This window comes from Gavia stellata, chromosome 14 (assembly GCF_030936135.1).
Source record: "Gavia stellata isolate bGavSte3 chromosome 14, bGavSte3.hap2, whole genome shotgun sequence".
NCBI classification, from domain to species: Eukaryota; Metazoa; Chordata; class Aves; order Gaviiformes; family Gaviidae; genus Gavia; species Gavia stellata.
Window position 1 is genome coordinate 11,934,263 of NC_082607.1, and position 27,668 is coordinate 11,961,930.

At 53.7% G+C, this 27,668-nt stretch overlaps 1 protein-coding gene across 1 annotated transcript; it reads right to left on the minus strand.

The window, feature by feature from the left end:
* Positions 1 to 242: 242 nt before the first annotated feature.
* Positions 243 to 27,668, minus strand: FRMPD3 (FERM and PDZ domain containing 3). Its single transcript, XM_059824468.1, has 10 exons — positions 27,561 to 27,668; positions 26,890 to 27,021; positions 26,218 to 26,337; positions 25,937 to 26,073; positions 24,991 to 25,114; positions 24,192 to 24,281; positions 22,483 to 22,662; positions 11,489 to 11,633; positions 3,916 to 4,740; positions 243 to 3,106 (listed from the first exon to the last, which is right to left on the minus strand). Exons 1-10 carry the CDS (start codon positions 27,663 to 27,665, stop codon positions 243 to 245), a joined length of 4,722 nt encoding a protein of 1,573 aa, XP_059680451.1. The 5' UTR covers positions 27,666 to 27,668.

A 27,668-nucleotide genomic window follows, 5' to 3' on the forward strand; every position in this document is an offset into this window, starting at 1 on the left:
GCAGAATAGCTGCTTAAGACCCCTGACGAGCTGGTTGCCCAGCTTGTGACAGGGCATGAATTTACCCTTCGAAAACACCGCCAACACAACCATCCATTCTTCAGAGATAAAAGAGTGTCTTGGCTACCACAAATCCCAGTAGATGTGGGCCTGTAGACATGCATCCTGACCAGACCTATGCGATTTAGGAACCACTAGCACATGGCCCGGCACACACTGGCTGGTTGGTTTTTGTAGCTGGCTTACTTATTGATCAACGTCTTTAGGGAGCGTGTGAGCGTGCTCATGACAGTGGCAACTGTGGCTGACTGGTGGGCAAGCTGCTCCACCGTTTGCTGGTGGCTCAGTGTTCTGGCTGTGGACTCCTCCGCAGCTTTCAGGAGGAAGGTGTAGTTTCTCACCACTTCTTCCACCTTCGTCAGCAGCTCTTGGCGCTGGTACCCCGAGCGCACGACGTACGCCAGCCTCACAAACGTCTCGATGAGGCTGCTTAGCACCTGGAAGCTACTTGTGATGGCGGAGAGCATGTGAGTCGGACTCTTGTTGACGGCTGCCATGCGGCGGCAGGATGCCCGGAACTCCTTGAACTTGAGAGTGAGCTCTTGCTTGTACTCTGCCAGCTGGGAGATGTGGGGTTTGCAGTCCTGGATGTCCGGGCTCACCACACACTGCCTCAGGATAGTCAGGAGCTCATTGGTGTCCAGCTGCACTTGCAGAAACCCATTGGGAAAGCTGTAGGCATGGCCTCGAAGGGTGTTGATCTTTGCCAAGCTCCCCTCAAAACTGGAGGTCCTTAAGTCTATTTCCTGGGTCTCACTGTCATTGGAACTGCTGCAGGCTGTTGCATCTAGGACCTGAAGAGTCCTGCTCATGACTGGGACCATCTGATTGTCCAGCTTCATTCCTGGGAGTATCTGCATGGGGATGGAATAGGACAGCTCATCCTTCTCGCTCCCATCATCTGCAACATCGCATTTCCTGTAGTAGAAGCAGTACCGGATGGAGCAGCACTTTTCATCCTCCATGTCTTCATCTGGCAGCTCAGCAGGACTTGGATACATCTCCTCCTGGACAGAGAACACTGCTGAACCCTTCTGGTTCTTTTTCTCCTGTGCTATCTGGACATAGGAGGGGTCAACCATTCCAGAGACTTCCTGGATTTTGCTCTTCAAAACAGGACAAAGGATGCTGGGCTCAGGCTCTTTCTGGGGACCTTTCTGCTTGGTTGTATAGATGTTCTGGTAGATGTCAGAGGACAGGGATGTCCTATCAGTCTTATCTAGTTCACTGACACTGTAGCGACGCAAGAGCTTCCTGTAGTGTGGAGCACCCATGCACTCCCCCCGGGAAGTGCACGTTGTCAAACAGGACACACTGTTCTCTGGATCTGACAGGTAGTCTCTGGACTCTAAACTTGTGGATCGTATCCGCTTGCCTTTGGAAGGGCTGCTCATGCTTGTCAACCTAATGGCTTCTGCCTGCTTCTGGTCATCGGTAACTTTACCCTTCCCTCTTCTCTCCAGTTCTGGCATCACCAGCTGGTTAGGGGGTGGCCTTGCCCCCCTGCAAATCCGCTTGCAGTCACAGCTGCGCCTTTGCTCCCTGGACATCCCTGGGACTTTCTGCACAGGACTGCTCCTTAGCTGGCAGCTGCAGCGCCCATGGGCAGGAGGGTGTAGATACTCCTGTGGTGGGAGGTCACCTTTGCTCTTTGGCTTGAGCAGCTCTTCAAGGAATTCCAGCTCATACTGCTTTACCTTCTGCAACTGGGCCTGCCGCTCATCCGTCTCCTTCTTCAGCCGGGTTGGAAATGTTGCAGCGAACAGGTTCCTTAACCTGAAGGGAGCTTTTGGAGCTTTGGGTTTAGCTGGGACATCAGCATCTTGTTGGGTCACCTCCAGGACTTTTTCTACTTTTTTGGAAGGCACAGTGCTGATCTGCAGGCTTTCGGATCTGGGCACCAGCTGGATTGGCCCTTTGGGTTCCTCACTGGTGCCCCTGAAAGTGCTACCAGGTGGTGGAGAGTGCAGGTTGCTACTCTCAGCTTTTAAGCTTTTGGCTGAACTTTCCTGTTGCACCTTCTGTCCTTGGTTTGAAGGAGCTGTGTGTTTCTGAAAGATGAGGCTCGTGGCTTCGCCACCTGCCTTCTGACCTGGCTCTCCGCTTGCAGCTTTTCCTGGAGCATCTCTACTCACTTTTTGCTGGTAGCTTTTAGAGGCAAAAGTCTTACCGGGCACAATCTCCTCACCTGCTGGGGTGAGGTGGAAAGCTTCAGCCTTACTGCCATGAGCTTCTTTAGGACTTGGAGAAACTTCACAGTGCTGCTGCGGAGAGAGTTGCTGCTGCTGCTGACAGTTGCATAATGTCTCTGCAGTTTGTGGACCTCCTTTAAGTTTCAAAGGCTTGCTGCTGGTTGATGCACAGCTGCTGGTACCATTCATGTTCTTGTCTTCTTTTGAGGCTGCTACCACTTGGGGAGCTGAGCCTTTTGCATTTGCCACTTGCTGCAGAGCAGCTGAAATGACGGCTGGAGTTACACCACTTTTTTGTTCCAGGAGGAGCTTGGAGCTCGGCTGGACCTCTTTGGGCATCTTCTCTTGTAGATCCTGTGACTGCTCCCTGCTCAGGGCTGCTGTGGCATGCAGAGATACCTCAAAGGCAGCTTTTGTGTGGCCTGCACATTTGCATTCAAAGCCTGGCACTGGAGCCCCCCTGTTCTGCTCGTTAAGCTGGGGGGTCAGCACTGGCTGGACAGCCAAGGTGTAGCTCCGCTCGGCATGCTGCTGCTCCTGTTTGCTCTTGCAATTGGTAAGGTTGGGGCTTGGGTGAGAGAAAGCTGGCTTCAATGAAGGGCTCGGCTCCTGGTGGCTGAGGGGGTAGGGTGAGGTGAGAACAGCCTGGGCAGCACAACTCTGGATTCGGAAAGGCAAGTCCTTTCTGGCCAGGAGGTTTTCTTTGTTGATGTGTTGAGCGAGGAAGTAGGCTGCGTTCTGATGCTGCTTCATAGCAGAGACCATCTCCGAGACATCAGTTAGCTCTGAAGAGTTGGTTTCATGGCCAGAATCCAAGGATGACTCAGGAGTGATGGCAGCCAGGACAATAAGACCTGAGGAGGCACACAAAGAAAACCCCATGACAACACTCACACCACAGTGCTATGCGGAGGAGAGGGGAACTCCATGCACCAGGAGGGTCCCAGGAATGCAAGACACAGCATCCCATTGGAGAAACTTTAGTGACTTCCTGCAACTAAGAGTTAATGCTTTTAAGAGACATCACTTGTCAGCACTGAGCTGGCTTGCTAGCTCAATTCAGCAAGAGCTCTTGGCCCAGGAAAAGGTCTTGGGAAGCTTTCCAGTGTTAGCGATAGCAGAGCTACAGGGACTTGTCTGGAGCAAGAAGGAAAATCGGGCAACAGCTACTCTGCCACAGTGAGTAGGGCAGCCAAGGGCAGGGAGAGGGACAAAGGACTGTGCTACCAGCAGGCTGGTCCCAGAGACACCCGTCTGACAGCAGGTTTGCCCTGTGAAGGCCTTACACACTACAACACCTGGGTGTGAACCTGGGAAGACCGAGGGCCAGAGGTACCAGCTGAGTGGGGTCACAGCAGGAACTCATGCTCACAGTACTTGTTTGTTAGTGTCTCCACCATCATGGCACGTGGACCGTGGCAGATATGGGATAACCAAGAGACTCCTTCAGTCACTGTCAGGGAGAGGAGTCCGACCTCAGCTTCTTAGAAATCTTCTGAGCAGCCAGTTGGCTGCTCCTGCTACAACCTGTTGCCACAACTTAGTTTTTACTAGAAGCTGCTCCACAATCACATATAAGATGGGAGAAAGAGACTAAAGGGAAGCATGTACCATAGGAAAGAAAGACTATAGGGAAAAAAGAAAGTCACAGCCACTGAAATACCTGCTGTCTGTTGCGGTGGGGGATGCGGACAATCCTCTGAAGCAGCCAGGGCTTCCAGCGCCTGCAGGGTGGACACCAGGGCATCATCCAGCTCTTGGGCATGGTCTCGGACTGTCCGTGGTTGCACATTGTCTATTAGCGTGACAGGGATCTCATCGTAGAGGATACCACAGAGGTGCCGGCCCTGCTCCTGGCTTTGGGCAGCTGCTCGGCGCTTGGGGTCATCCTCATCCGAGCTGTTGTCTCGGAAGCCGGGAGGAGGGGCGGCAATGGCGGGGAGCAGGGACGTCGTCTCGTCTTCTTCTTCATCGCTCCCGGGAGGGGGAAGCGACATCAAGTCCACCATATTGTCCCGGGCACTGCCAGGCTTGCCGCCCTTGCATGAGGCCAGCCGGCTCTTGATTTTGGCTTGGCAGGACTTGCAGTAGAAGTGCGAGGTGTCGCTCCGCAGGTGGGTGTCTATAGTGTGTGCCCTGGCCCTGCTCGCGTGCCTGTCTAGGTCAAGGCCATCCGGGTCGTACTTGTTAGCTGCCCCATTGTAGCCTTGGCCAGAGCTTTTGGAAGTGGGGTCAGATTTGGTCCTGGGACGAGTTTCCTCAAAAAAAATCAGGTTTTCATTGATATCCGTCCTGCTCTCTCTTTCCTTCCTCTGCTCTTGCATGTGCAGGTAGCAAAAGCTGATGAGCTCCGAGTCCAAAGCCCTGGTGGCTGCAGCCCCGGCTGCTCCCGCGCTGGTGGCAGAGCCACCCACCAACCCGCTCTCTTTCTTTCCCGTGTGCCCCGCCGCCGTGGCAGACCGGTGGAGGTTGTGTGCGTTGATGTAATCTAAACCAAAACCACAACAGGCACATTACCAGCAGCACCCGGGAGAAGTGAAAACAGCATGGGGAAGCTCCTGCTCACCCTGGAGAAGCATCCATGTGCTCTCTGCCCTCTAGCCCTCGGCATGCCAGACTGCAGTGGCACACGCATGTTGCCTGTGGCAGAGCCAGGCCGCCTGGCTGGTCTTTTGAAAAACCATCTTCCGCAACCTGCTGGGCCTATCTGCCAGTAATGAGTGCAGGAAGAAATGCCCTGCACATGCAGTTCATAGAATCATAGAATAGTTTGAGTTGGAAGGCACCTTTAAAGGTCATCTAGTCCAAACCCCCTGCAGTGAGCAGGGACATCTTCAACTACATTAGGTTGCTCAGAGCCCAGTCCAACCTGACCTTGAATGTTTCCAGGGATGGGGCATCTACCACCTCTCTGGGCAACCTGTTCCAGTGTTTCACCACCCCTACTGTAAAAAAAATTTCTTCCTTATATCTAGCCTGAATCCACCCTCTTTTAGTTTAAAACTGTTCTATCACTATAGGCCCCATTAAAAAGTCTGTCCCCATCTTTCTTATAAGCCCCCTTTAAGTATTGAAAGGCCACAATAAGGTCTCCCCGGAGCCTTCCCTTCTCCAGTCTGAACAACCCCAACTCTCTCAGCCTGTCTTCATAGGAGAGGTATTCCGCCCCTCTGATCATTTTTGTAGCCCTCCTCTGGACCCACTCCAACAGGTCCATGTCTTTCCTGTGCTGAGGACTCCAGAGCTGGACACAGTACTCCAGGTGGGGGCTCACCAGAGTGGAGTAGAGGGGCAGAATCACCTCCCTTGACCTGCTGGCCACGCTTCTCTTTATGCAGCCCAGGATGGCTTTCTGGGCTGTGAGCACACACTGCTGGCTCATGTCCAGCTTTTCATCTACCAGTACCCCCAAGTCCCTCTCCGCAGGGCTGCTCTCAATCCCTTCATCCCCCAGCCTTATAGATACTGGGGTTGCCCCAACCCAGGTGCAGGACCTTGCACTTGGCCTTGTTGAACCTCATGAGATTCACATGGGCCCACTTCTTGAGCTTTTTCAGGTCCCTCTGGATGGCGTCCTGTCCCTCAGTCATGTCAACTGCACCACTCAGCTTGGTGTCATCTGCAAATTTGCTGAGGGTGCTCTCAATCCCACTGTCTATGTCACTGATGAAGATATTAAACAGTGCTGGTCCCAATACGGACCCATGAGGGACACCACTCGTCACTGATCTCCATCTCAACACTGAACCGTTGACCACTACCCTCTGGATGCGACCATCCAACCAATTCCTCATCCACCGAATAGTCCATCCATCAAATCCCTATCTCTTCAATTTAGAGGGAAGGATGTTGTGGGGGACTGTGTCAAAGACCTTACAGAAGTCCAGATAGATGACATCCATAGCTCTTCCCTTGTCCACTGATGTAGTCACTCCATCACAGAAGGCCATTTGCCCTTGGTGAAGCCATGCTGGCTGTGTCAAATCATCTCCCTGTCCTCCATGTGCCTTAGCATAGCTTTTAGGAGGATCTGTTCTATGATCTTCCCAGGCACAGAGGTGAGAGTGACAGGTCCGTAGTTCCCAGGGTCCTCCTTTCTACCCTTTTTAAAAATGGGTGCAATGTTTCCCTTTTTCCAGTCACCGGAGACTTCACCTGACTGCCATGACTTTTCAGATGTCATGGAGAGTGCCTTGGCAACTACATCAGCCAGTTCCCTCAGGACTCTGGGATGCATCTTGTCAGGTCCCATAGACTTAGGTATGTTCAGGTTCCTTGGGTGGTCACGAACCTGATCTTCTCTTACAGTGAGAGGGACTTTGCTCCCCCAGTCCTCCTTGCAGTCCATCCACTCGAGAGGTGTGGGAAGAGGGGTTGTCAGTGAAGACTGAGGCAAAAAAGTCATTGAGTACCTCAGCCTTCTCCTCAACTGTTGTTACTAGTTTGCCAGTGATGTTCATCAGGGGGGTACACTTTCTTTGACCTTCCTTTTCTGGCCGACATACCTACAGAAGCCCTTATTATTATTTTTTGTGTCCCTTGCCAAGTTCAGCTCCATTCACACCTTGGCCTTCCTTCCCTATCCCTACCCAACTATATCCAATATAGGGCAATGTCCCTATACTCCTCCCAGGATACCTGCCCCTGCTTCCACTACCTGTGCATTTCCTTCTTGCCCTTTAGTTTGACTAGCAGGTCTTGACTCATCCGTGCTGGTCTTTTGACTTCCTTTCCTGATTTCTTACACCTGGGGATCGAGAGCTCTTGCGCCCTATGGGAAGTCTCCTTAATGATCTGCCAGCTCTGTTCTGCTCCCTTGTCCCTGAGGGCAGTTCCCTGGGGGTCCTGTTGACTAACTCCTCAAACAGATCATGGTCTGGAAGGGATTTTGGGTGATCAGCTTGTCTGTACCCCGCCTCTGAGGCAGGAAAACCGTAACTTAAGCAACCTTCATAAATGCGTGTGTGATGGAGGGGAGCACATTCCCATGGGCGGCTTTGTACGCGTCACACTTGCCCTGGCCTCCCCACCCGAGTGTGTGGGTCTCTCTAGAAGAAAGGGTTAAGCCCTGAGGGATACCACGCGTGTTGCTACCAAGAGCAGGAGGGGACTGCTGACACTGAAGACCAGGGACATTCTGGCTCTAAGGCATCAACCTCTCCTTGCAATAAGGAGAGAAGGGAAGACCTGGAGGAGGCAGAAGGGAGAGGGATGTAGAAAGATTTACATGGTGGACGTGGAAGATGGCCAGCTCAAAAAAAAGCCGGCGTGGTATCGAAGAAGCTGACATGCCTTTTTTTCCTAAATCAATAAAATCTGGATTCCCATTAACAAAGAGCTGTTGAAAGTGTTTCAGTGAGGCCCTTAGGTGTGGCTGGGGTATAGCGATGATGGAGGTCAGAAGAGCCTAGAGGGTGGCCGCACAGAATTTAGAAGCAGTTGAGCTCCAGCCAGCCCAAAGCCCTGTGACACACTGACAGAGCAGGCCTCATGTGGTTTGCTCCACTGTCTCCAAAATGATTATGTGCTATAGAGTTTAATCATATAAATTTTATAAAGTTAAATATTATGACATTTATGATAAGAAAGTATTGACCCTAAAGCTGTTTTTTGCGAGGAATTAGATCAATGACACCACGGACCAGCAGCACAACTGATCAGTGCCCTTTTACAAAGAACCTTTAGACATCGGAAAAATTGTCCTGTTCCTCCCTCTCCATCTCCCCTCCCATCTCTTTTCCAGACTAACCACAGCAAATTCCTTTAGCCTTTCGTGACAGGTCTGTTTTCTAAATGTCTCAGCTTTCTTACTGCTCTGGGCTGGACTCCATCCACGTCAGCTACCTCAGAAAATGCCTTGTTTCTGTGCTGCGTGACAGCAGCAGGGAGAGGAAGCAAGATCCCAGCGGCTTGCTGGGAGGCAGAGCTGGGCAGAACCAGAGGAGGGCTGGCCAGCACAATGGGCACTGAGGCATGGGGATGTGGGTGCTGTGTCACGGAGCCACCAGCCTTATTCAGAGGGCAACAGTAGCAGCCTTGCTGCACGCACGAACAAGGACCTTCACCCTCAGTCTGCCAGTTCACGTGTTATAGGGCAAGAAGGAATTGTTGTCACCATTTTTGCATAATGTTGGCCAGACCAAGCAGTTTTCCCCAGGAGACTGCCAAACATGGTGCAATATTGCCTTCTGGGGAGACATCCAATGTAGCTTAGCTGACTTTAAGTGACAGACAACCCCCCCAGTCCCTTGTCCCTCGCTGCCCACGATACATGCATTGTTTCTGTCTGGCTGACAGCTACCCTTGTGTGAGGCAAGCAGCTGAAATATTGCTTGAACTTCTGGCCAGTGGTCCAGCCCTTAGGAGGGGCATCTGTCTGCATTACAGGTTGAATCGTGCAGCTGTGCTGAGAATGGCTGCCAGGGGGATGCAGGCTCCGTCTTACCAAGTATAAATTAAATAAAATAAATCCTAATTAAATTCATTAGCTCAACAAATTGGACAATTTGTCTCCCCAAACACACGTCTGTATTATACTGTTCATCACCTGCAATACTAAAATCCCAATCAAAACAATATCTCTCTCATTTATGGACATACTGGTACTCAGAAATGACAGCTGTGAGTGAACATAAGGCTGCTGCAGCTGGGGACGTGCGTTCAGCACTGGGCTGTGGTGGGGCAGCGTGGATCGAAGCAGAGGTTTTTCCAAAGCCAGACGCCTTGGATGGGTTGTGCTAGCAGCCTGCCCTGCTTGGAAAGCCTCACTGGCTGCCCATGCCAAGCCAGGCCTGTTGTTGAATGGGGCCAAAACCCTAAAATCCATAATCCGGCTGCTGGATGCTCTAGGGGAGAAGGTCCTGACGAAGAGCTGAAGGAGCAACCAAGGGCACCGAGCTGCTTGGCTGACGATGGTTGCTGGTGGGAGCGGGGAGAGGAAGGGGCAGGGAGGCAAATCGCCTGCACAGCTCCAGCACGGCACAACCCTTCCTGCAGAGGGCAAGGATTTGGCATATGGCTCCGCAGGGAAATGCGGAGAGATGGATCTAACTGACAGCATCTGGACAGAGCGTGCATTTCTAAAAATGTCTGCAGTTCAGCAGGAGGTTTTAATGGGCCTCAGGGAAGATGGATGTACTCCTCTTCTAGGCAAAAAGCACGGGCCAGGGCTTGATTTTACATTTAAGATTCTGGCACAGCCTGCCTGCAGCCTGGAAAGCCAAAGCCTGGGCTAACTTGATTCATCCCAGTGGGGCTTTCATTCCTGCAGAGATGTGCTAATGATCAGCAGTCCCTGCTCCCTGTGATCCGCCTAGCTCCTGACAGCTCAACGTGCAGCCGTAGCGAGACCAGAACTGTGAGCAGACTTTGTTTTTTCATTACACACTAAATTCACTCCTGAAAGATGCCTGAGCAACTGGGTCTGCAGGGAAACTGTTCCACTCCACTGGTCAGAGAGGTGTTCATTGCACCCCTGGGGATAGACCAGGCCATCCAGAGAGGGGCTAGCTCTTTGGTATGAAGACTGTGGATCCATTGCTCCATCGTGGTCTTACCCACACCGTGACTTCCCCTCACACTCACTCCAGCCCCCTGCAGAGTGACACTGGTTTCTGGAGACTGTCAAGAAAAAAACAAGATCTACTACCCCTTTTGGCATAGGTTTGGACCATACCCATGAAGCAAAATCTCCCCGAGGAAAAATCCTGGCTATTATCAGTGTTGCTAGAGTGTGGAAAAGCACCACTCGCACATTCTGAGACATCCCCTGAGTGACCAGTAACTGTGGGTGCCGCCAGCCTCACTCCAAGCCCCTGGGGATGTTCTGGGATGCTGTCTGCTTTCCCCCACATTCCTCTGACTCCTCACAGCCATGTGCCCCATGTGTCCCTGTAGCCCATCGCAGGGTGACATGACTCAGGGAAGGACCACTCTGATGATAGCCAGTTAAGTTGGAAACACCCTCCACTCATAGCAAAATGAGTGACTAAATGTGTTTCCGTAGGGCACCCAGAGCAGAGACCACAGTGACAGCTGTTAATAAGAGGCTCAGGTGAAGAAACCAAGGGAAACCATGCACGTATACTTACACCAACATCACCTGCCAGGTCTTTCCCTGGATTCACTGAGGTTGCCGCAGATGCTTTCCTGATGCCTCTTGTGACTGTGTCCTCCCACGTGTGCTAAGTCTGGGTGCCTTCCTCAGACCTCAGAGGCACCGAGTCCTTTCCCAAGGACCCTGCTAGCTCTCGGCACTCCTCCCACCTCCCCCAGCTACTCCCATCTTGAGGAGGCAGTTTTGACACTCTGCCAGCTAAACTGAAGACTTGTAACAGCTCTCTGGAGTGGCAGTGTCACTCGGGAGGTCTGGGGGCAACCTTCCAGAGTCAGCTGGGTTGATATTTTGCCCATCTCCAGCCACTGAGCCTGTATTTTGTATTTCCCTGTACAAAACATATTGAATGTGAACCCATGCATGGAACAACAGCATGTAGCTCATGGTTGGCTCTTGTTTGAAATCACTCTTGAGAATCATCGATCATTTTGAGGGTGACTCACACCTGCAATCCATCCTCAAGGAACAGAGCATCGGTGCCTGGTGGGACAGAACCTGTCTTTAGCTCTTCTGGGCTCCTGCTGTGCCCAGACCAGCCCTCTGCTCCCTGCATCAGGCTGGGCACCTGAAAAGCTGGGACACCAAAGTTTCCTTCCTGATTTAGGAAATCAGCAGAGCAGCCATGCTTGCAGAGCTGCCCGTGCAGCCCAGACCCCCACTGATGAAGTAAGCAGTGTCCAAAGGCAGCAGGAGTGCAGTCCCTGACTAAGTGCATACACTCACGTTGGTCTCGGAGCTGGGATGCCAGCCAAGGAACGTGTGCTGCATCCCTGCGGCAATGCACAGGCTGTTCTGCGAGGACCCAGCTTTTAACTGGCAGCATTACAGGTCTTTTCAAACGGCACCTCCTGGATCTGCTCTAGGAGCTGCCAGAACACCACTTGCAGTGAGTGTTTAGGGCCCAAGCTAACACAAGTCAGAACTTATCCAAAATGAGGACTTGTCTCCCCGCTCCTTGTTTTCTGGTTAAAAGGGGTCTGCTGGTTCTGCAGGGGGAATGGGAGCAGAGGGGAGATGCCAGAGAAACCCTTCTTTCTAATGCTGCAGAGCCCTGGGCGGAGGGAGGAGGAGGGGGAGGCTGGGGAAGGGGCTCTCACAGAAAGCAGAGGCTGAAACGTACCTGCCTTGATAATCTGAGTCGGGGGCGGCTGGCTGAGGGCCCTGGAGAATATCATCTTCTTGGAGTCCACCAGAAGACGGCAGTAGCCTGCGATCAGGCAGGCGAAGTTGGTAGCTTCAGGCCACTCCATCAGCAACACCAGTGGCTGGAAGGCAAGAGAGGCAAAGTGCATGAGGGCCTTGTGGCTCAGCTGACAAGGGACCAGTGCTCCAAAGGGGCCGCGCTGGGTCCCTGCACTGGTGTAACTGGTGAGCTGGCTGGCACTTTTAGCACCCACACAGGAAAAACCAGCCAGGTGCACGTCTTTGCTCCAGATCACCCAACAAATAGCTGTGCAGAAGTGCCTCACTGCAGCTGTAATTCCTGCTTGCTGACTCCCCTAAAGATGATGAAGAAGGTGGAGCCCTGCAGGGTACAGGCCGTGCGCGGCAGGGCCCCCATGCAACCGGCTCCTGATTGTTTGTCTTGCATGTCAGTGCTCTAAGCCTACCTGCAAACACCAGTTTAACCATCAGGCCCTGGGGAGCTCAGGGAGTTTGTGGAGCCTCCAGCTGCCAGAACCTGTTTCATTGCAGGCACCATGTCACCCTCCCATAAACGAAGACATCTGCTTCCAGCAAGATGCAGAAGGGGCAAAAACCCATTACAGGCTCCCCCAGCCGCCACTCTGAGCCTCTGGATCTTATTTAAATCTAACCCTTCGGAAAATTAAATTTGCGCTTAGGAACAGATGGTGTCTTCTCTTTTAGGAGAGCATTTATTCGAATGCTAAAAAAGGTCTTTCCTTTAAAGAGAAGAAAAAATCAGACATGATCTGTGTGCCACATATAACCTCACTGCACAATCTAGTGGCAGACACCGCGACTCCCCGACTCCCGGCTTGTCCCAAGGAGAAGGTTAGCTAGCCCAGGCAAGCCATTGGGGTGGGATCCACTCTTACCTGCCCGGTGAGGTCCCGTGCACTGCTGGGAGCTGGTTGGGCAGAGCAGCCTGCTCCAGCACAGCTCGGTCAAGCAGTCCATGCCCAGTCTGAGCCCCCAGCACCGCTCAAGACAGACCCGTGAGATGGAAAAAAGATTGACAGTGCCTTCAATAAAGTTATTGCATGGCAGCTCTAGCGCTCATCTACCCCTTGCACAAAGCACCCCTACCTAAAGGACCTTTGCACCCAGGTACAGGGCTTATCTGAGGCAACTGGGGATGTTTAGCTACTGCTGTGGCTTGGGCTGCCCATCCTGCCGTGCTCGGTCTCTTGCACACTGACAGCCCTCCAGGACTCAGAAGAACTCGTTTACCACATCCAGGGCATACCAAGCCCTTTTTAAAAACCACTTAAGCCTATGGCGGTGTGAAATGCATTAAAGCTAGTTTGGTTTTCTTGTTTTATAACCACAGGAGGTTCCTGGTACCCACTGGCCAGTTCTGTGCACTGCTCACCACTTGCTTTTTTAAGCCCCCAAGCCAACTCTGGCAAAGAAAGACCCGTCCATACAGCACATCACGCTCTGGTCCATACAACACAATAAGTCTGGGTGTGAAGCCATCAGCCCTGGGCAGAGCCGCATGTGATCCCCAAGCCATGCCAGCCTCGGGCAGGAGCTGATTCCTCCTAGATCTACAGTAAAGAAGTTCCCTCCTTGGCTGCTGTGCAGGAAGAGAAAGGGAAAGAAATAACCCAACATGGAAGAGAAATAACCCGACAAGCAAGTATGCTCTGCTGGAGGCTCTCTCCCTGGCCGCTTGACAAGGCTCTTTCTGCATCATGGAAAATAAACCTGAGATGACAGAGATCAAAGGGAAAGTATCAAGAGAGAGAGAAAGGAGAGAAGAGATTCTCCACATAGCTCGAAGGAGGCAGGCATGCAGTGGTGAGGCGGGGGTAACACCTCTTAGCCCAGCCCCAGTCTTGACATAAGTGATGAAAGGAAACCATGTGTTCCAGTTCTGTCGTATGAAGCATCCTTAAAACAAATGCCTTCTACGTAGGGCTAAGCCTTCTTGGGTTTTTCAAGCCATCTGTTGAATAAAGAGACATTTGCGTTTTCCCCCCTCTGTTATGCAGCAGCAAGGTTTGAGTGCTAGCAACAAGAAAGGAAGCAAACGCCAAGGGGAGGGAGGCAATGGCTGATGAGTATCCACTACTGGGAGATTAAATTAAGAGGCCAAGGCATGTGGAGAATTCCCTTTCAAAAGGAAAACTAGGGGTGTAGTTTCCACCACATGTGAGTCACACACTGAGATTCACAGCTAGCTCTTGGGGACACCAAGGCTAAGTGGCACAGAGTGATGGACCTTCAATGCCTCCCTGTCAGCGCTCGCTGCTCAGCCCATGGTGCAGCCCCATTACCCCAGCTGGGTACCAGAACCTCTGAGACCCAGCCCTATGTCCATTTTTGCTCAGATACACCTCTGCTTCAGGATGCTCCCCCCCATTCAGAGATGGGACTGTAGGTTCTTGCTGGCAAGAAGCAGCCTCTGGATCAGTCCTCCTAAAGGAAGACAGGACTGAGACACAACCACCCTGACTGATGTTTCTTGCCTACAAATAAAACACATGCAATGCACCAAGATGCCGTGAGCTCCCTGCCAAGTCTCTGAGCAAGCCCAGCCTCCAGACTGGCTTCCAGTAATCAGTGCGTGGCATGCTGGGGTTAATTGTAGCTCTCTGCTCTGAAAAAGAGGAATCTTAATACAGATTAGCATTACAGCTTACTGAGGGGTCTTAGAAATGATTACTCTCACATCCTGGCAAGCAAGTGGCATGAGAGTTCTCTAATTGTCAGGCGTTCAAATATTGTTATTAGGGATTAAATCACTTCAGGGGCAGCTTGAAGCCATCCACCTGCGCTGCCAGCAGCGCTCCAGCAAGCTCCCTATGGCCCAGGAGCCCGCGCTGCAGAGGCTCTGTGTCCTGCTGATGCATTATTAGCTGCTTAAAAAGATATCGAATGTGAGCAAAGCTGCTGCAGTCAGGCTGTGTGTCTCCCCTGGCCTCAGTGGCTTCTCTGCTGCTCTCTAACAGAGGTCTGGCTGTAACCCTTTCCCACGTGGGGTTACAAGACTGAATCTCTCTCTTCCACCCACCTAAGTCCTAGGTAATTTTGCTGATACTTCCACCCTGCTGCCACATCTCCCTGAAAACGGCCAACAGATCTGAAAGTGATTTGTGGGGTCAAGAGGCAAAGAGGTAACACAATCGCAGCAGCCTTGTTTCCTTGGGAAATCAGGCTACAAAGAGGAGGTGTCAGGGATGGCAGCTAACGGAGATGTTATTTTTAGACATTGGCAATCTTGAGATCTCATGGAGACAGCCAGGCACAGGCGAGCTGAGCAAACATTGACTTTCTGAACAATTGCATGAAAAATTTCCATGCAGTACCTCTTTCCCAGCTGTTGATCAGGAGATGGTGTTAATCACCGATGGGGAACAAGTTATTAACTAGGGTAACCCCACGGTTATCCTCCTGCCATGCACCGATGGCGTGTCTCATGCCAACCAGCCAATCCTCTTCCTCCTCCTCACCGGCACGTTCTCACTGCGACAGCAGCAGGGACTCATACCTTGGTGGCCCCAAGGGCTCTGCTCCCCTGGGATTCCAGAGCAGAAATGCCTGTCTGATTTTTGTCAGGGCAGCAGCACCTTTAGGATGAAAGCTGGTTTTACACAGAAGCAAACTTACTGGGATAATCCTACTGCTCTAAATATGCCAAACATCAGATTCCCAGCAGGATGCACAGGTAAGGGTTTATCTCTGACCTGTACTATGCCAACATGAAAAGAAGCAAATTTTAAAGTGAATGCTCCTTCTACATCTAAATGCATAATACCAGCCTGAAATTACTGATATTTTGATCTTTCACTTATACTGGTTTTCTAGATTTTTTAGTCCTAATGAGAAAAGGACACCTTTTCACTTAAAGTTTCCTGCTTGGCAACCAGTCTCTCTGGAAAGTAAAACAAAACACATTTATACTGGATATGAGAGATGAGTTTCCCATTAGCTTATTAAGGATATAGTGCGTTTTCTATTATGCCCTGCCTTTAAATCAAACCTCCATGTCCTTCTGGAGGATATTCTCTTGTTCAGACAAAGGTGAAGGTTTCATAGAAGAATGTCTGGAGGAAATTTTATACCCAGGGTTATGCTAGAGGCTCTTAAGAGTCCACATATTTAAATTAATTTATGACCCGATCTATGCATGCTATAACCCTTAAGCTTATGTGCATTTCCTTTTAATCTCCCCCCTTTATCATGTACTTTGGGTCTTACCCTGCTTCCTTTAATGTAGTGCTGTAGAAAGGTGGAGATGAATTTACATAATTTATGTTCCTTGGTTTACTTGAGGTGCACTGCCAAGTTTATATTTAATAATATAGGCATCTGAGCCTAACGAGACAGAAGTCAATTTTTCACTTGTACATTGACCTTTCCTTCCCTCCCTTTAAGCATTATTAACTCAGCTCTATCAATACCAAGCTGGTTGTGATTAGGGCCATTATTTCCCATTTGTTGATCAATAAACCTCCTGCCTTTGTTAGCAGCAGACCTTCAGGTTTCTGCAGCAGTGCCTCCTTCCTTAGGGTTTGAGCAGCCACCACCTCCACCGGGTGAACGCCCTCCTTGTTTCCTGCATGGTCCCACAAAACGTCACAGTGGATGGAGAGGTACCTCTATAGTCTGCAAACTTGTAGGTGTCTCCTTCTCTCCACTTGGATGGTGGTGCTGTGTCCCTCACGGTGCTGCTGCATGCCGGGGAAGGCACAGGTCCAGCCTACACCTTCCCATCACGTGGCAGCTGCCACCCTGGCCGGCTTTCATCTCCCCCCACCAGCTACTTAAAGGACTCGTGCTCTTCCCTGTGGGACTTCTAATAACCAGAGCTTGCCGGTGCTTTAGGCATCTTCCACGTTTCCTATTTGTTGACGCAAGTTCTCAGGCCTCCCAAGGTTGCAGCACCATTAGGCTGCCCTCACGCCCACAGCACTGGACACCTGAGGTCTGCTTGGGTTTTTTTTGTTTTTTAATAAACAAATCAAATTTGTCTTTGCAGGCTTGGAAACTCATCCTCTCCACATGTTGTCTGAATCTTGTGTTTCTGGCTGGCTCCCGTGTTTCTGGCTGGCTCTTGTCCTGGGTGCCCACAGGCAGTGCTATGGGTGGCGCCGGGGCTGGCACCACACACTGGTATGTTCTTTGCTTTACATCCCACTAGAAAGGCTCTGCAAGGGGGGGAAACTGCATCCACACCTCCCGCCCCAGGTACTGAGCCACAGGAATTCTCAATCCTTCCCTCTCTCCCACCAGATGACAGTGTTTCAGAATGGCTTAATGCAAATAAATATGAATTCAGCTTAGGAAACCAGAGCCTTTAGGTCCATCATCACTCCAAAGCCTCACTCTTTGTGTAGGAGAAATCCAATGGGCTTCGGTCATTGCTTGCATGAGCGGGAGTAATGCTGGCCTCGCCTGCCCTCGGCAGTTTGATGGGGCTCCCCACCATTTTCAGACTACAATTTGGCAAACGCATGTACGGCACCGGCCTCAGCACCCACAGTGTGTCCCTGCCATGCTCAGCTGGGGGAAGCACCACTGGGCTCGGGGCCAGCTGCGGCCCTGCCGGCACCCGCTGCTGCTGGCACCCGCTGCTGCCGGCTCTGGTGGGGAAGGCTTGGAAGCAGAGGGGTCACCATCCCATCGCCATTGAGAGGGAGGGGCAGCTGGCAGGCAGGACTTGGCTCCGTCCAGGGGGAGAAGATAAGGCTGCACCCTGGCCGTGCACGGCGGCTTTTTATTTCCATGGCAGGCTGGAAGCACGCCAGGGACCCTGGGACACCAACATCAATAGCCAGATTCCAAGCACAGCAGCAGCAGGGGACCTTTCTGAATTAATTTTTCCTTTGTTTTCCTTTGTTTTCCTCTGTCGAGTCTTGATCTTGGCTAAAGCGCCAGCTGGCTGCAGGCCCTGCTGGGAGAGATGAAGTCAATTACCCCGATGCCTTTGATTGAACTGCAGTTGGCAAGTGGCCAGCCGCCGTGGGCTCCTGCCCCACAGCCCGGTGCAGGGACGAGGCGCAGCCTGGGACAGCTCCTCCATTAAATTGCAGACACTTGTCTGAGCTCTGGCGATCCAGCTGCCCCCCGAGCATTCCTCTTTCATTCCCATTCAGAGGGCCTTGGCAGCATTTTTGCCAATGATGTCAAGACTGTTAATAATAAAAGCCCAGCGGCATGTAGCTGTGCAAATCAGAAAGGAGAAATGCTCCATTTGAAAAGGCATTTCAGTAAGAACAAAACTTTTGCTTCTGCAGGAGCTGTGGAGTCACACAGCCAGGGGTGGGACCTGGTGGAGCCACCCGGCTGGATGTCAGGACGTGGCTCTGATGTGCCCGTGGAGCTGAGCAGCTCTCCCCATGCCTCCTGCAATGGGGAGCTTCGATGAGCATGGCAAGCAGCAGCCCCTCTGCCTCCTCTGCACCTGATCAGTGCTGCTGGGTTTGCCCGGATGCCGGGCAGGAGATGCTGACGCTGCCCTTCCCAGGCTGCTGGGAGGTAGAAGAGGACTTTGCAGTTCTGTGCTGGGGAGGAGGGGAGATGATGCATGCCTGGAAGCCCAAATTTGAGCTGGCTTAGAAGCATTGGTCACTCTCAAATGCCGGTCCCAGCACTGCCTGGCAGCTGGAGGGGGAAGCCCCCGGGAGATGCAGGCCTGTGGGGCCCCCACACCTCTGAGACAAACTGCGTTTAATGCATAAAAATCACAGGAGACACCACGTGCCACCACCCTGTCCCCAGCGCATCTGTGAGCTCCAGAATCAACACTCAAACACCGGCAAGTCTGGAGTGTGGGAGGAAAAGCAGAGAGGCAATGACCCCAGCAGAGAGGGGACTTTGCCAGGTGGGAATGACCACATGATCCTGCAAAACGCCTGCACTGCTGCAGCGCAGCTGAGGAAGCACTGTCCTGCCCCCAGCCGCGTGCTGTGAACTTTCTCAGCATTTCCAAGCAAACTTGCCCCACTCCCTCCGTGGCTGTCGAGGCGAAACCTGCTCCTCTCCTCCCAGCAGCTCCCTTGGACATTGCAGGGAATGAAAAGCCCTCTTGGACCCAGCAGCAGAGGCCTGGAGGCTTTTGCTCCTCTGTCCTGAGGTTGCACAGCTCCTCTACAAGGGGTCCTGCCAGCATTTGCTGCCCCCTCCCTTGCCACCCTCGCAGTGACAAACAGCGAAAGAAAGCAAAGCAGAGGCACCAGCCCTGGGTTTGTATCCCAAATGGGCTGTTTAAAACAGAAACTGAAGCCCAGAGCAGAAAAGCTCCAAAATAAACCAATTAACTACCCAGTGAATAATTTATAAGACAAACACCGTTTCTTTTCCTCCTGAACTAAATGCAAAGGGTTTACAATGTCCTCAAGCTTGCTTATTACCTGGAAATCTTCCCCAGCTCCTTCCCAGCAGGTAGGTCTGGGCTGCGGTTGCAGGCAAGCGGTGGATAAAGAAGTTTGGGCGGCGCTGGCTGGTGCAGTTGGGGTGTGCAGACCTGCACACCGATGGCTGATGGCTGCTTCACAACCTGACCCCTTTTTTTAACCCTTAGGATCAGCTACGCAACATCACTAAACCTGGTGCTTAAAAATTCAAAATGGCCTTTCTGCACAAATTGCTTAACCGTCACTGAACATCTGCCGTTTCCACAGTAACCCAGCCAGCAGCTGCAACGGGCCGCCGCCACCCCACCGATTCAGGCTGGCTCGCCCGCATCCCTGCCGTTACCTGGGGAACGCACCAGAGCTGCCCCAGCACCAGCATCCCTCGATGCAGCGCCAGGCATCACGGTGCAACAGCCCCAGGGGGACACCCCCACCTGCTCTGCAATCTGCAGGGCTCTGACAGGCTTCCAGGGGTGATATGGATTTAAGCACAGGTCCCCAGAGCAGTCAGGACACTACTTTGAGCACAACCCTCTAATGGTTTATGACTCATGGTGGAAACAGATTTATTTGCAACCCAGGGCTTTAGCCAGCGACACGTTCAGTGCAATACAGTAATTGCAAAAAGCAGATTAGCACTGCGAGGTAATGATCTTTTTGCCTGCTTTTCTTAGCTTGCCTCATCCATCGCTGTCCTGCGTAGGATTAGCATATGCCTCATTTTAGAGCAGACATCCTGGCTTTAAAACCCAGCCCTTTGGATAACGGTTAAATGAAGACAGATAACAGCAGCCTCTGCACTGGCGGGGTGCTGTTGAGCCTGCTGAGATTCACAAATGGGATGCTTGCTCCGCTCCAGGCAGGCAGAGGGGCTTTCGGTGGCTGTAGGCAGCTGCCTGGAATTTCTCAGGGAGATAAAGCCGCCGTGCACGCGTACGTGCTTGCGGGAAGTTGTATGTGAGCTGCCTTTTCTCCAGCAATTGGGAGGCTGGATAGAGGGGACATGGGAGAAAGTCTACTCCTACAGCAGGAAAGCGCTGGTGGTGTTACAGAGTTATTACTGCTGCAGGGCATGGCTGAGGGGAGCGGCACTGCAGGGTCTGTGGAGGAGCAGCATGGAAGTTGCCACCTAATTTATAGCAGATGGACGTCAGCACCACCTCAGCCTCCAGCACATCTGCTGCTCCTGCGGCCAGTCTCAGCCATGCACCGGACTGCATCGGTGGGGGACGGCAGGACAACTGCCCTCTCCCATGCCAGGGAGGGGACAGCGGCACCAGAGGAGCCTGTGCACCCCACCGTGAGTTTGATGCGTTCCCGGGGCTGAGCAGCGCCACGTGGAGCAGAGCTAAAGCCGTACATCTCCCTGTGCAGTACTCGCAGCCGGCATGATGGCCATGGAGCTACGTGACAGAGGGAGAACACCGTGCTCTGAGCACTCGCAGTGAGCCACGAGCAGTCAATCACAGGCTCATGACCAGCCTATTATTAATGTATTAATATTGCGATTTATACACACATATCCGAGAGGCGTGGGCACCAGGAGGAACCAGAAGGGTTACCAATGGTGCAGATGATATCCCTTGGTTATACCTGCTCCATAAGCAGTAAGGAGGAGACGCAGTGGGCTCCTGCACAGCCCAGGCAGCCAGAAGAGCCAGGCAGGGAGGGCTTCCACCTGCCCAGGCTGCAGGGGGTAGGTTTGAGGGTTTTGAAGGGTAGGGCCAGGCACAGCGGGACACCAGGACTTTACCTGGGCAACAACCAACCTCAGTGGGATGCAGAAGAGGAAATATTACAGATATTACAGTTGACCAAATACCCACTGAATTACAAATGCAAAAAAAGGGCTTCACCAATGAGGCTTTTGGAGGGGACAGCCGAAGCAGAGAGGATGAGGATGAGTATGAGTGTGGCTCTGGCAGAGGCTACCAGGGTGTTACTGCAGTTCAGCAGAGCTACTGGACGAGGCAGCGTGGCAGCAGGAAAACAGACTTGGAGGAATTAATGAGCCTGGTGGGAGGAAGTGCTAAAATCCACCAAGAGAGGAGGCAGCAGGAGAATCCTAAACAAATCCACCATGATTACTTCTGCGAGGCTATGGCTGAAACAGAGAGTGCAAGGCAAGGGCTGTAGAGAGGGCTGGGGCTTAGAGGCCTCGCAGGAGATGAGGAAACACAGAGGCAGCCAGCAAAGCAGCTCAGCTTCATCAGCCTTGGGGGGGAAAAGGGATGAATGTGAGGGCAGTAACTGACCTACAGCCAAAGACTCGGAGCTTGTGCAGATATGCCCTGTCCGTTGTGCAGCAGCACCTCCATGCCCCACAGCAGTCACAGCGCCACTGTGCCAGATGTCATTGCATGACACAGCCTCTGCCAAGCACTGCTCCTGTCTAATTTAGCCCAAACTCGATCCTAACTCTGTCCTGTTGAATTCAAGGTGGGAGGAGAGGAGACGATGAGGCTTGGCATTTATCTATCTGCCAGATTGCTGCCTCTCAGCCCTGTCCTTCCCCATGGGGCAGGGAAGAGCTGGGTGCGGGGAGGCAGTGAAACCAAGGATGCCCTGGAGCAGGCACATGGCTATCTGCCTGCGAGTCTGCTGGAGACGTGTTCTAGCTTATTAAAAACCTGAGCAAAGGCCAGTGGAAGATCTCCTTAGGATCTTGTGGCTGCTGGACCAAACAACAAAGAAGTCAGTAAAGGTCTTATTGTGTGGCTGACAGTTCTTCTGGAGGGTTTGGGACCCAGGAGAGACAGGAGACTGCGAGGGATGTGGCGGGGCCTGACCATGGGGATCAACTAGCAGAACCAGCACTGCACCACACAACAACTAGCAGGGGATGGCAGGATGATAACATACAGGGCCCAGGAGGGCATGTACGCCGAGGAATGAAAAGACTGCTCCGTAGGCTGAAGGGGAGGATAAAGGAGGCAGGTAGCAAGATACCCAGGGGGTGGCTTACTGGAGCCAGGGACACCCATGCCCAGGGACACCCAGCAATCTCTTCTCACAGTCTGAGCCTGACACCCCCCATCCCGTCATTTCCAGTTTATTCAACGATCCTGTGTGGCTTGACAAGTTCCACAAGCGCTGCTAATGCACAAAACCCCACTAGTCCCCTCCAGTACCAGCATCCAGCCCAGGTATGGCCACGGACCGCTCCTCTCCACCCTTGAGCAGAGGCGAGGTGCTGTCCTGCCTCCAAAGGGCCCTGCTACCTGCCTGGCCTGTGTCACCGCCGTCTGCCCCATGGACCCTGCTCGAACCATTGGGTAGGTGTTTGGGTCATGGCCAGAACACCACCATGCCTGCACTGCGTGTCCTCCATGTCAGTCCCGGCTTCTGCAGCACAAGGAGCCAGACAGGCAGGGGAGATGCCATAGACCATGTGCCCTGTGACTGCAATGTGAAAGGGGCTTTTGAGTCCCTAGAAATCTCCAAGCAGATGGTCCAACATGCACTTGTGTCTTGAACCCCCTCAAAGGCAAGCACCAAACCCCCAACCACAGCCTCTGCACTAGCTCCTCTCCCTGGTGCCTGCCTCTGCGGCACCCATGCCTACCTTGGCATCCAGGATGCTCGTCTCCACGCGGGCCACCCCCTGGTTCTCCCTGAACAGTTGGATCTTGCTGACCTTGCTGAACTCCGACAGCACTGTGGTGAGGTTGGTCTTGAGGTCGATGACGTGGCTGATGCCATGCCGGGGTCCCACCAGAAGCGTGGTGGCTGGCTGCTTCTCGTCCTGGTAGCACGAGCACATGGACAAAGAGAGACAGATGGACAGGGGTGAATAAATGCACCCTCGGGCTGCACGGGCTGCGCCTGGCTCTCTCTGTGGAGCCAAGCCTTGATGTTGGTAGCTTGGCCAGGTCCTGGATGGCTTCTGCAGAGCAGCAGGTGAAGCTGGTGCCATGAACCTGCCTCCCTGAGCCTCTTTGCAGAGCTGGGAATGGTGTGCAGGATGCCAAGGCTATTTAAAAATAAAGCACTGAACTGACTGTCCACATGAAATATTCAGGCCTGCTGGTGTCACTACAGAAAAGAGCATATTACAAATCTGCCTGATCTGACATTGCCTCTGAGAAAAGGAAGCAGATGAGGGAGTGAATGCATTTTAGAAAAGAAGAAAGACTAAAGCCTTGCCTGAAAATAGAGGTCTTTCTTGCTCTGGTCTGCCCAGGAAGGATGCTTCAAGCCAGACGTGGAGGTGAAGAGGAGCTGGGCAGACTGGTGCAGAAAAGAATAAGGGAATACTTTTTACCACTTACACGTGGTTCAACTCCTAGGCTGGCTCAGAGTCATTTCTTTGGTGTCAGAGATGAAAAAAAAGGCAGGGCACCCACACCAGAGGTGAGTTGCCCAATGCTGCACACCCAGGCAGTGTCAGAGGCAGGCTCTGACCACTTAGCCACGGCACCGACGAGACACCACGTGGTTCTGCCTTCACTGATTTCCTACAGGCAGCCCTTTGAGCTGCAAGGTGAGGAGCTCTGAGGTGTGGTGGAAGCAGCAGATCAAAGGCTGCAAGAGATGGAACCCAGGAGGCAAGGCAAGGGAAGCCAGGGAAGTGCTGAGACCTTGGGTGAGGGAAAAGGGAAGGATGGCAGAGAGGTGACACTTACATGGAGACCATTGGATGGAGGGTGGAGCAAGAGAGATGGAGAGGTGAGCCAGGCAGCAGGGAGCCTTAGTGGGTCCACTGTTCTCCTGTTTGGCTTGGTGGCTTTCCTCCTGCCGTGGAGAAAGTGAAGTGGCTTGGCTGAGGCGTGGAGATGACTCTGATGGAGATGAGGGAGGAGTGAGCCGTGGCGGTGGCAGTTTCCTGAGAGCTGCCAAGCAGCAGTCAGGCTAGACCACTGCTGATGGAGACGGTAAGGCCAGCCAGGCTATTCCCTGCATGGACAAGCAGGGAACATGGTGGCCTTTGCCAAGGGTGGCCCTCTGAGATGGGTGGCAGGATGCTGCCAGGGCAGGACCGAGCTATAAGCACGTGTCTGAAACTACTCTGAAACTACTCTGACTTCATTGAGCAGGTCATCTCGTTGCCCAAAAGGCTGGCAAGGAACAGAGCCGACCCTGACCCTGTGGAGCTGAAGATCTGACCAGCAGAGGCTCTGAAGGTTTTTCTGGATGGGCTTGGACCCCAGCAGGGCAAAGCAAGAGACCGAGGGAAGTAATTTCTGTGGGAGCCACATCTCCCCTGGCTCTCCCCTCCAGCGCACACTCAGGACCAGTGCCAAGCACCTCCCAGCCCATCCTGAATTACCGTACCAGTCCCACTGTGTTGAAGAGGACCCCAGCAAAGGTGGGCAGCTCGTTCAGGATCCTCAGGTACTGCAGCTTCGCCTGGGCTGTGGAGACCTGACAAAACACATCACATGGGTGATCACCACCAGCACAAGGGGGAAGAAATGCAAAAGGCTGGCGCAAACTCAGGAGCTCCCAAGCAGGGGTGCGCAGTGCGTTGGCGAGCAGCCTGGGGCATGGGCTGTGCTGGCAGTGAGCCTGGGGGCTTGACATGGGGTGGAGGGGGTCTCTGCTCCCCCGCCATCCTGGGCAGAGGCTGGGAGATAACTCAGAGCAGAGGCACAGCCAGGGAGGAGCCCAGAGGCCTGATGTACAACACCCCGGGGGATGTATAATCCGCGCCCCCTCCAGATGTATAACATTCCTGGGGGTTATATAAACCCCCTGGGGAGCTCTGATGGCTGCAGGGACCAAGGCAGTGGTTCAGCAGCCTCCTCCAGAGCCTTCCAAGCCTGGAAGCAGAGAGAACAATAAACACAGGTTTAATTGATGTGTGCCGCTTCGGCCAAGCTGAGAGCCAGCTCTCAGCTGATCTCAGCCCACTGATCCTTGCTGCAGTCCCTGAAATCCAGATCAGTGCTCAGAAGTGGATTCAGGAGAGAAAGCGGCTGCCTGGCTGTCACCCCGGGATTTATCTCCCATCCAAGGGGACTTAAGCAGCAATAACAGGAGTCTCTGAGCAGCTGGGGACAACAGGATGGCTGGGGCAGAGCCCACTGTCACCCCACCAGCCCTGAGCCATGGCCGCGCGGGTTGGGCTCACCTTGGTGCCTCCAGGCTGATTCTGGTGGGCTTTGAGCTGCTGCGAGAGGGATTTCCGGAGGCTCTTCTCTTTGATGAGCTGCAGGAGTGAGGGGGGCAGGAAGGGCTCCAGGCCCCACTCCTTCCTGCGGGGAGGGAAGCATGCCTGAGCAGCCAGGCCAGAGACCCCCGAGATGGGCAGAGAGGGCCAGAAACCAGGGATGCTGCCTGAGAGCATCCTCATGCCATCAGAGGGAACCGGAGCCGCACCAGCACTTCCTTGGTGTCACAGCTGGAGCAGCAGCAGCCCCCAGCCTAGGTCTCCAAGGGGATGGGACCCCTGGCTGGTGTCACAGCCACCAGCAGCGGGCTGGGGAGCGCAGTGGTGTCAGCTCTGCAGCCGAGCCCAGCTCCGACTCACCTTCACGCAAGGTTAAGGGAAGCACGGCAAATCCCCAAACATCTTTTGGGGTCCTCCCGGGGTGCCATCTCCCACCTTCCTCCCCATACACAGTGGGCAAGACCAGCCTCCGTATGGATTTAAGACAACCGGGAGCCGCAGGAGTGCTCAGCCAGGGCTGCACAGCTTGGTGACAGGCTAAGATTACGTAGCCACAGTGCCTTCTCCTTGCCTTGGATGCCAGGCGGAAAATCAGCCCGAGTTCCCATGGAAATGATCCTGGGCTCGCAGCAAATACCCCTGCCAGCCCTGGCGAGGCTGCCGTGCATGGCTGGATGTCAGCGTGTGGGGGTCTTACATGGCCCCGTGGTGGGGCCAGGGGCTGCGTGTCACTGCTGCCAACCCCATAAGCCACTGGCCAGCTCCACGGGGGCCCCCAGGGCATCTCGTGCTCAGCACCCTGAAACGTTGCTGGGAGCACCCCAGTTATGCAGGGGCTGTGAGCAGGAGCACAGGGAGGGGACACAGAGGAGGGCTGTGCAGCAGCATGGGGAGAGGGAGGACTCACTCCACATTCTTGAGGGAGACCTTCTGGCTGGGGCGGGTGGCTGAGACAGTGATGTAGATGTGGAGGGCAGCCAGCCCCAGCAGCATCTCTGGCTTGGGGTCTGTGCCGAAGCGCTCTCTGATCACATCGTTGCGGCTCTGCAGGAAGGAGGAGAGGCATCATCAGACAGCCACGGGGACAGGGCACCCGCCACCTGAGGGATGCCTCCACAGGGCCCAGGCTGGGCAGACACGTGGGCCACGAGCACCATCAGCTCCAGTTCTTAGGGGCGAGTCCCCTACCTGGATGTACAGGTACTCAAACGCTGCAGGATCCAGGCGTAGCAGCTCCACCGGGTCCTTGGGGAAGAAGCTCACACGGAAAAGGCATCTCATGCCATGGTAGTGTGTCCTCTGCACAACCTGTGGCAGGAGCAGAGGGAAGCGGTGAACCCAGGAGCCGTGTTTATTTGCCTGCCGGGCAGGAGACCCCCTCTTCTCTCCCCTGGGGGGAGCGGGATTTTATTTCTCTCCTCCATGCACCACCTGATCCTTTCATCCCAGGAACAGCCCAGCCTTCCTGGGTGTGACAGCTTTGCCTGGTGCTGCAGGGGTTTATGTCACCAAGGCTAACACTCCACAATCCCCATTTTATCCCTGGTCCCCTGCAGCGCCAGCTTCCTGGCTTTCCTGGGCAGGCCAAGGATGGTCATGAATGCTGTCTGCAGCTGCCCAGGCTGGAGCACAGAGCACCTCCATGGTGCTGTCAGGGTAGGACGGGTAAAACCCTGATTGTTTCCCTCTTTGGCCACCCTTTGCACCCCTGAGCCCACAGGACATGCTAGAGGCAAGGAAAGGCTACGCCACCCCACGGCACAATTCCAGCCAAGCCTCACGCTGGTGGGAGAAGAGCCTCCCTATGCCCCAGCCAACAGCCATGGCCATCCCAATGTCCTCCCACACCCAGCGGCTTACGTGGGCCAATGGCTGCTTGTCCTGGAGCAGCAGGAACCGGTGGCTCTGCTCCGGGCTGGAATACTCCAGGACCAGGGCAAAGTGCTCAATGTGTCTCAGGGACAGGCGGTCCTGCAACGTCACCATCACGTCCTGCAAACGCCACAGACAGGCTTGGGTGTGAGGCACTGGCTCCCTCCCAGGGTGGGAGCTGGCACCCCACTGACAGTCCCCTCCTCCCTGGCATCTCGGGCTGCACCAGTGCAGGATGAGGCCCTGCAGTACTGAGAGGGGCCGTGGGATGGTTCCCAGTTACTGCCGGGCGAAGCGACCTCGCAGCAGGAGGTGACTAGCAGCCAGACCCCCAGCACCTCGGGTAACACTGTGGTGTTTCAGAGAGGGGCTGGAGGGAGCTGGCCCCTGGCAGGGCGACTCGCAGGAGCATCCATCCTGGCTGGAGGGCAGGCTCACAGCAAGGAGAAAAGTTAGGAGTGGCAGAAAGACAGCAAAAACCCATCCCTGCCAGATGCAAAGCACGTCACCCGGGGAGGTAGAGGGGCTATCTATCATGTGGTGGCAGTTCGCAGCCAGCCAAGCGCCGCTGCGGTGTTTGTGCAAGGAAGCAGGAGACAAGGAAAAATGGACTGGGCAAGCGGGAGGAGAGAAGCGTCACTGTGCCGTGGGGGGCCCACCTTCACAGTGGTTCGGCCATCAAACGTGAAGGATTTGATCTGCCCGTTCTCCAGGAAAACCTTCAGCACGTTGGGAATGAGGAGGAGAGCTTCTTTCTTCAACATGTC